Source organism: Buceros rhinoceros, unplaced genomic scaffold (assembly GCF_000710305.1).
Source record: "Buceros rhinoceros silvestris isolate BGI_N320 unplaced genomic scaffold, ASM71030v1 scaffold19744, whole genome shotgun sequence".
Lineage (NCBI taxonomy): Eukaryota > Metazoa > Chordata > Aves > Bucerotiformes > Bucerotidae > Buceros > Buceros rhinoceros.
In genome coordinates this window covers 1-8,447 of record NW_010406713.1, presented here as the reverse complement: position 1 = coordinate 8,447, position 8,447 = coordinate 1, and the positions used below count along the sequence as shown (strand labels likewise).

General features: G+C 38.6%; 1 protein-coding gene across 1 annotated transcript in view; it reads right to left on the bottom strand.

The window, feature by feature from the left end:
* The window catches only part of PPP1R13B (protein phosphatase 1, regulatory subunit 13B), a gene marked incomplete at its 5' end in the record, with an annotated part of 8,287 nt that extends 1,316 nt beyond the window's left edge, over window positions 1–6,971 (bottom strand). The window contains 7 exons of the mRNA XM_010134233.1: window positions 519–718; window positions 1,358–1,524; window positions 2,221–2,354; window positions 2,431–2,568; window positions 4,134–4,900; window positions 5,472–5,973; window positions 6,802–6,971. Coding sequence (XP_010132535.1) covers window positions 519–718; window positions 1,358–1,524; window positions 2,221–2,354; window positions 2,431–2,568; window positions 4,134–4,900; window positions 5,472–5,973; window positions 6,802–6,971 — 2,078 coding nt within the window. The remainder of the gene's footprint in view (window positions 1–518; window positions 719–1,357; window positions 1,525–2,220; window positions 2,355–2,430; window positions 2,569–4,133; window positions 4,901–5,471; window positions 5,974–6,801) is intronic.
* Between the last annotated feature and the right edge of the window lie 1,476 nt (window positions 6,972–8,447).

The window sequence follows — 8,447 nt, the reverse complement described above, 5'->3', positions numbered from 1 at the left end:
AGGAATGTAATGCTACTCAAGCTAGCAGTGTTCTGTTGGACTGGGAGCAGCATAAACAACTTGCCTACAGTTGTCACCTTCAAGGCTCTTTCCTGTTTTACATTTGTACGCATCTGTATGTTGCTTATCTTGTGCCAGGTATTAAAAACCTTCCTAAAGAACTTCTCGGGCCAAAGCTTCAAGCTGCCTAATGGACCCAGCACACTTTACCCTATAGTTTACCCTGTAGTTTAATCAAGGGGGGTGGGGTGGTAGAATCTTATTAAAGATTCAAGCATAGACTACAGTAAATAGACTAACTTGCCAAATAAAAACCAGCACTCATCTCCTAGGCAATAGTGTCTCCTTTTTGTTTACAATGACACAGAGGCCAGAGAGAATAAGAATCTGTGTTGCAGCGCTTCATAGCAATGCATCCAGGTGATGCACGGAGGGATTCTGACCAAAGATCCATCTCGTGGTCCTACTTCAGAAGGAAGGAAACAATAGAGGGGGAAGGTAACATAAAAAGAACTCACCCCAAGAAGATTTTTAGGCACGTAGCCTTCTTTATCATTGAGACGGGCCCACCACCACTCTGTTTCATTGTCATCCTTGCGCCTTAGAATAGTAATGGCATCGCCCTCGTGGAATGACAACTCGTCGTTATTCTGGGCTTCATAATCCCACAGAGCGTACACCACTCCTTTATTCATCACTCCCAACTTCTCCTGCACTCCTGTTAACAACAAATTACACAACACACTAGATGGTAAAACAGCCTGTTCTTCTCTGAGATTTTCTTAGCATGGACGCTGTGGCCCAAGTTTAGTCTCTTACTAATAAAATTTCATGAACAATTTCCAGTGCTTCCACGATGAAATTATTTCAGAAATTCAACTGCATGATAAAACCAAATTTTACAGAATATTTTAAACCAATTTGCATGAGGTTCTTTTTTATTATATATGCAATAGAAACTTCATAATCTTTTGTTCAAATGAGGATAAAACCAGTTTCATAAAGTATATGTGTTCATGTGATCTGCTAGAAGTTTCTGGAGTATCTCTCAATACGCTTGACTACTCACTGTTACTGTCATAACCTCCCCATGGAAGCATTTCCTTGAAAGGAAGCCAAATTAAACTTTAAAAATCTGCAGCATTAGAAGGAGCCTGTGAAGTAACTCAGGGAACAGAAGGTCTATGAGCAACACAGTAATGAAAAGACTATTCTGGTTTTAGCATTTTGAAAGACCGAGTGATAGGCAGTACTGCCAAGTCTGGGGCCTAAGCAGATGTTTCATGGAGATCAGAGAGACAGAAACGGATGAATTTCAGAAAAGCTAAAGAGTTTGTAACAGAGTGTGACAGCTTACCATACAGGAACTGGGAACACTGAATATAACCTTCTTCCATCTCTTCACATTTGTCTGCAGCAGTTTCTATATCACTTATAGTTGAAGCAAAAATAGCTGCTCCAGATTCAACCAGTAGTTTACAGAGATGAACGCTATTGCAAGAAGCAGCACAATGCAAGGGTGTCCTGAAATAACGCAGAAATAAACCTCCATGAATCCTAACTGTTGTGTCTTGCAGTATAGAGTTCAGCCTGTCTATTTTTAAAGAAAATGGTTCTTTATGATTATGGTATATGTATGTATTGTCTAAATCCTGGAGTAGATTCCAAGATTTATCTGACTTCAGTAAAGCCAAACATTATCAAAAGTGTTGCTAAAGTGTTGATTTTTGTAGCTTACAAAGCTGATGGGTTAAAAGGGTATTTTCTACTAAGAAATTTGAGAGGTAAAACAAAGGTGAGGGCAAAACAGATCAGGACAGCAAGGTTTCACATCCCCTTCGTACGCTTCAAAAGTGCTACATCTACCTGTAAAGGTAGATTCTTCAACACCAAAGTCTGTGGTGGGTTATGTTAAGATGGAACTTAAAACTTTCTTCAGCTGTTATTTACAGTTTAATTACTTCAGCATCTGAACAAGAAATGCATTTATACCTCTAAGTAAAACCAGACTGTATTTTGTGATTGAAGTGTGCTGGTACATGAGTTGGAACACAGTGTACCCCTGCATTTGAGTTCGCCACCACCTAGAGATTAGAAAGTGCTCATTTGCTGGGGTCAAAGGGGAAGAAAATTGTTCCCCAAACAGTTCTCGACTGAATTTTGAATGTGCATCAGAATGGTGTTTCTCCCAGGTGCTAAGTTAAAAATCCTCACACTTACCACCCATCACTATCTGCTGCATTTACATTTACACCAAAATCAAGCAGGAACTTCACAATGTGGTGATGACCAGCACACACTGCATTATGCAAAGGTGTAATTCCTTCATCATTTGGTTTACTGGGATCATCAACCTATTGAAAACATAAAATAGTTCACTTTTTCTTTCCTAAATTAAATTGAAGAGGTTGCCATTGTTTAGAAGCTCACCTCATATATGATTCTTTGTACAAGATCAAATTCTCCCTCCAAAGAAGCATCAAGAAGGAGGGCCAACGGATTGAACTTCACTCTCAAACTGTGGCCTGTTCTTTCTGAGTTAGGTTTCTTCAAGTTGGTCCGTTTTGTCTGAGATGAAGGTTGAAAGACATCATTTCGAGTTGTGCAAGTATTACAAATAATTCAGTTAGTTATTAATGAGATTTAAAATCCCATCCCCCTTAAAAGGTGATTAGAACTATGCAAATTTGTTTCTGTCATAAAGTCTCTAAATAAAAGGCTTGATATATTATTACATCTTATTCAGTTACAAAATGAAAGAGCACACTAATACAATTTAGAAGCTTCTAATTCAGGGCAGTGAATACAAGGAACGAAGTACTTAAGTCAGTGGTTTTTAAGCACCACTATCTTAATTGTATGTAATATGAGCTGAAGGTGTTTCTGATGGATTGGTCCAAGACACTGTCAAAACTTTTACTTAGGCTAGAAAGCATGACACAGCCAAGCCTGAGTATCTACTCAGAGGAATCTTTGCCTTGAATTAGCAGAAGTACCCGCTGTAGGTCAGTACTGACAAGAGTTTTGCTGTGGGAAAGAAAAGTACAGAACACGAAGCTATTTTATGTGACATTCTATCTGGTGTTATCAGAATCAGCATTCTCAAGATCTGAAACAAACGTGTTTTGAGAATACTGTGAATCAATCATTCACATGTGACCTTGTCACCTTCCAGAAAAAAGCCCCACCAATTATTAATTACAGCATTTATAGAATGCTTTTAGTCTCCAGCACTGTAAGATCCATTTCCATTTATGCTATTTAGTATAGCTGTATCATTTTGAAAAATAAACCTCTCGCAGCATAAGCAGTATCTGTTGCTTATTTCCCTTTTCCCAGAAGTGTCCTGGCCCACTTCTGCTCATGGAAAACACATACAAGGCCCCGTGCACACTGCAGTCAGACTGTCAGAGGAACTGCAAGGTCCCTACATGAATTACAAAGTGGAGATACACTCTTTGAAACCAATGTTAAAGTGAGTCATAACTACGAATAAAACTCAATTTCTTCCCTATTTTCAATTCTCCATATGCTGTAGATTTTGGTAATGACAAGTATGCAAAAGATTTTGGTGCAGCTGGGCGAGGGACTTTAAGAGCAATTCAATTTACGCAACAAGCCCATTAGAAAAACATTTCTGCTGAAACAAGTCAGCTGTGTTGCTGTTAGTGTTAGCCCTTGTCTCACACCTCTGCTGAGAGGAAAGAAGGAGTACACTTCTCCCAGAACAGTTATTTCAGCTTGCTTGCAGATCAGAGCGCCTCCCCCTGGCTTAGCTTAGCTTTGTTTCATACAGTTATCATTGTAGGCTCGGGGAAATGAAAAAACTATTTCTCATGGAGTCTCAGATTCCAGAATTAGTTCCACAAAAGTCTATCTCCCCAGAAGTTTGACAGCCTGAAGTACATACACAACCTCCTGTTACCTATATGCATATTTCCCTTAGTCTCTTTACTACTGTAGGTCTCTAATAATCCATCAGAGTTCTCCTTGGAGCCGCCCTGGTTTTGTTTTCTTTTAGCATCATGAAAGTGCAAACATACTGTTTAGCATAAATATGCCACCTTCCAGTGAAGCTTAAACACACAGCTAATTCTACAGTTCAGATAATTTCTTTTTGCTTTCTTACTTACTGGAGGAAGTGGAGGAAGAACAGCAGGTGGCAAAGGAGCTTCATCTTCTACTGGAGAATTGACCTCAGGTGTGGGACTGGGTGACTGTTCGGTAGAAGGAACTATAGCAGGATTGTTGTTATTATCTTCAGTTGTCTCAGATGTTTGATTCGTGGTTTCAGTGCTTATCAGTTCCTCAGTAGCAGGAGAAGGTAATTCATTATCATTGGCATCTGATGAAGGGGGGGGCTCATCAGGAAGAGGAACTGTTGGTTGCATGGAAATAGGTTCTTCAATATTGCCATTGGTACTAGCGTTACCATTATCAACATCTGCTAAAATGCCTATGAAGTCCTGTGGATTGCTTGGCTGATAAAAAGGAGCACTTTCTATTCCTCCAGCAAGAGTATTAAAGCGCTGATACAATAATTTTTGTATATTTGGTCCACTTGGGCCTTCTGGTTCAGTGATAGAGCTACGCTTCTTTAATGGCCTAGGAGCATTGGCCAATTTTCTTCTCAGAGCTTCAAGGTCAGCATCACTTTGATATCGTAGGGGCGAATGCACAATAGGTGTGAGCTTAGTAGGACTCAGAGGACGAGGAATGTTTTCCACATTGCTGTTTTCACTGGATGGTGGCGCCGTTTCCTGCTCTTGATCTTTTTCAGATACCTCAGTCTGTGGCTGAGACTGTGGCTGTGAAGAAGTCTGGGCAGGCAAAGAACCATGAAGGAATGGCAAGGGTGAGGGAGAAGTTGAACCAGATTGTAACACAGGCTTTCCATAAACTGAAGAAGAGAGAAGATTAAAAGTGGTGATGAACTATTCTCAAATTACATAATAAAATATTTGCAAATAAACCATGTACATCTCTGTTGCTACTACTTTGACACTAATACAGAAAGGAAAAAAAAAAAATCAAGTTAATTCTATCGGAGCCTATCAAACCAGAAATAAATACTCACCCATTGGTGATGGTGATGCTCCTCAAAATTGTAAGTTACAAGTAACACCTGGAATGTTTTTCCTCTTTCATGAGGAAACAGTAAGGAGAGAAAAACTCTCCTCTCTGGGCACTGTTTTTTTCAACTTGTTTCTGAAAGTACTGGTAAAGTATCCAGACAGTACTGCTCTAATTACATCTTGTTTTAAATACATTGTAGTTGAATGTATACTTACTTACCATCCAAAAAATATATGGGGTCATTTTTCTGCCATGCTGCGTACACAAAAATATCTTTCCTCTTATTACAGATTTAGGTAGGTTTTTCAAACTGATATGGAAAGTAAACCAAGCCAAATAAGTAGATCTTAACAGTCTATTTCAAAGAAAAAAAAATAAAGCAAAATATATTCTACCTGCTTTTACTGACTTATTTAAGGTATTGTATACAGCTTGTTGATAATTCTTTGGTGGCGTTGCTTGCTGGAGATACATTGAGTAGATGGAACTGGAGTTCACTGTCTGTGGCCCTTTTCTGGGAGACTGAGGTCTTGATCCTTTATCAGCTAGAAAAGGTCTGATTGCCACAGTTAAAGGGAGTTCTGGCCTGCCATCTCCTGCTGGAAACAAGGGGGGACCGGAAGGTTGATACGTAGGGCTGGGAGGTACAGAAATTCTCTGCTGAATCTGTTGTGAAGAACTGGGCTGATGTACACTGCTTGGTGGCGGAAGTGGAACGGGTCTTTGCCGATTTGTTATACTGGTGCCGGGTCTGGGCAGACTGCCATCCTTCCTTCTTTCTAGAGAATTTGTAGAACCTGTTCCTAAGGGAACCGGACTTGGATAGGTCCCATAGTTTTGAGGCAACTGCTTGCTTACACCAGGAACTGTCGGTGGCACCTTCCCCAGGTCAAGACCCTACATAAGAACAATAAATAGTATATACCATTTAATTAAACAAATACTTGTGAGCAAGAATATTCCTCATTCAACTAAACATACTAATCATCTCTGTGACAGTAAAGGAGTCAATATAACAACTTGTGTCCTTAATCTACCTGAATTTATCACAAGACCTCATCACACCTCAGAGAGAAGCTGCTGTTTAAAGGCATCTTCGGCTCTAATACATTAGCATGAGTCCAAAACTATCTGCATACTTTCAAAGTCTGAATAACTTGGTCTAGGTTCTGGATCCCAGTATTTAGTTGATAATGTATTTGATAATATGTAGAGTGATAACAGTTCACCAAAACTATTTAAAAGACAAGTTCTTTAAAGATACTCTCTTAAAGAATTCATAAAGTACTAAAATAACAGTGCAAACTGACACCACCAGTGGTGTCACTCAAGGATGGATTTAACCACTTCTTTTGTGAGATTTCTGTGAGAAAAAGAGCACATTGAAAAAGTGATATTTATACCAAGAAAAAAGAGTAGCAAGGATCTGCATTATAGAAATAGGAAGGTGCAGGAGATGATTAAGAGAAGCAAAGGCAGAAAAAAGGGGAGATACATGGAAGAACAGGAAGGAATATGAACTACTGAAGTTGAAAAAAAATAGTAATAAAACCATAAAGGAATCAGGGAGGAATACAATGGTAATGTTCTTTGTGATTTTTTAGATAATCATCACCTGGGAAACTGAATGTGTACGTAACTGAAGTGAGTTCAGCTACAGAAGCCAGAAGTTCATAATTTCAGCAAAACTATAAAAAGTCTATAAATACGACAGATGAAACCCACCAGTTTATCAGTGCTTCCTAATATTGAAGTTGGCAGGGGCTGGCTGGATATAGTTCCTTGTTTTACAGCAGTATCCATGCTCGATTCTTTCCAGTCTGTATTGGAGATCTGAGGGGCTTTCACCACAGGGGTTGAACTCTGTTTAAGTATTGGCCAATTTCCATCATTAGCTTTAAAACAGACAAAAATACTATATTGAAGATAATCCACACCATCATTGTAAACAAGGAAAACAACATGTGAAATGGAATAGCTTAGATTACAACAGGATTCACTTGATTTCAGAAATGAGATAAATTACTATTAAATGTTTGATTCAGAAACCAGTACTGAAAGCCCAGTCACTGCATGCAATATGTTGTTCATGACACTTTGACATTCAAATTGTATTGAAAATTGCTAGAGATAGAAAAAAAATGGTTAAAATTGTGGTTTGAGCATTGCATATTCTATTAGAAGGCAAACAAGTTCAGAACAAAAATCCTTACAGAAACACTTCATCAACGTATTTCTCTTGGTACTGTGTGAAGACACTGTCAAATTATGCTAAATGTTAAGTCTATGACAGATCTGAGGGGACTTACTCTGAATTTAAACTATGGTTACTAGATTCATTCACTCATAACAGGATGTAAAAGCTCAATCGGCAATGGGTTGGAACAAAAGCATACATTCCTTTGCAGGAAGTGGAGGTTAACTTACCTTTTATTTTTCCTCACTCACCTAATCAGATTTGCCCCAGAGATTTAATTTTAAAGAAATTTATAAAATCTGCTGGCAACTTCAACTCACAGTGTCAGGATACAAGTCATGGGGTTTTATCTTCACCATATGCAAAAACCACTATGCACAGCTGCACGTAAACTGGGGCAACAAATCCTTAATGGAGTCCTAGGTGCACTGATACGTTACTTCATTAACTGCATGAGACTGTCTAGTTTCTCTAAGCAAGTGTTTAAATAGATGATTAGATCTGTTTTATAGTAACTAAATAGATTGTAAGACTTTGATTTGTCTTTTGAAGTTTAACCTTCAGGTTCCTCTTACTCTTAAGGAGACCAGAGATGATTTCTCCTTCCCTACTGCCTGTATTATCTTAGTGTATCACTCAGGATCAGTAAAGATGACATCTGACATGTAACTAACTTTACTAGAAGATAACAACTAAAATGGAGGGGAGGGCTGCATGTGTGTGAGGAGATTTACTGAGATTTCTGAACCCCACAGTAAGACAACATCAAATGAAAATAAGGTATTTAATGGCAAAGTTTCCCATTTAATTTCAGTTTTAAGCCCCTAGAAAACAGACTCAACAAGGATATTTCTAGAATTCTCTGCCACCTTCTAATATCACAGACAGTCTAAGAATAAGCTACATAGGAACATTCTAATTACAGTGAATTTAACATCACCACGCTACCTTCTATCTGTAAGCCTTATCCCGGTTTTTCTCCCCCTCCCTGCCCCACCCCACCCCCAAAATGACAGCCTGAAGATTTCTTCACAATTACCACCCAGTGTTTTCACTATGAGTGCAAATTCACTCATTAGCTCTTAAACCTATTTATGGGCTTGTTAAAATCATATCACTTTTAAGCAAGGAAAAAAAAAGTTACACCTCTGCATTTAAACTACCATATTAATTA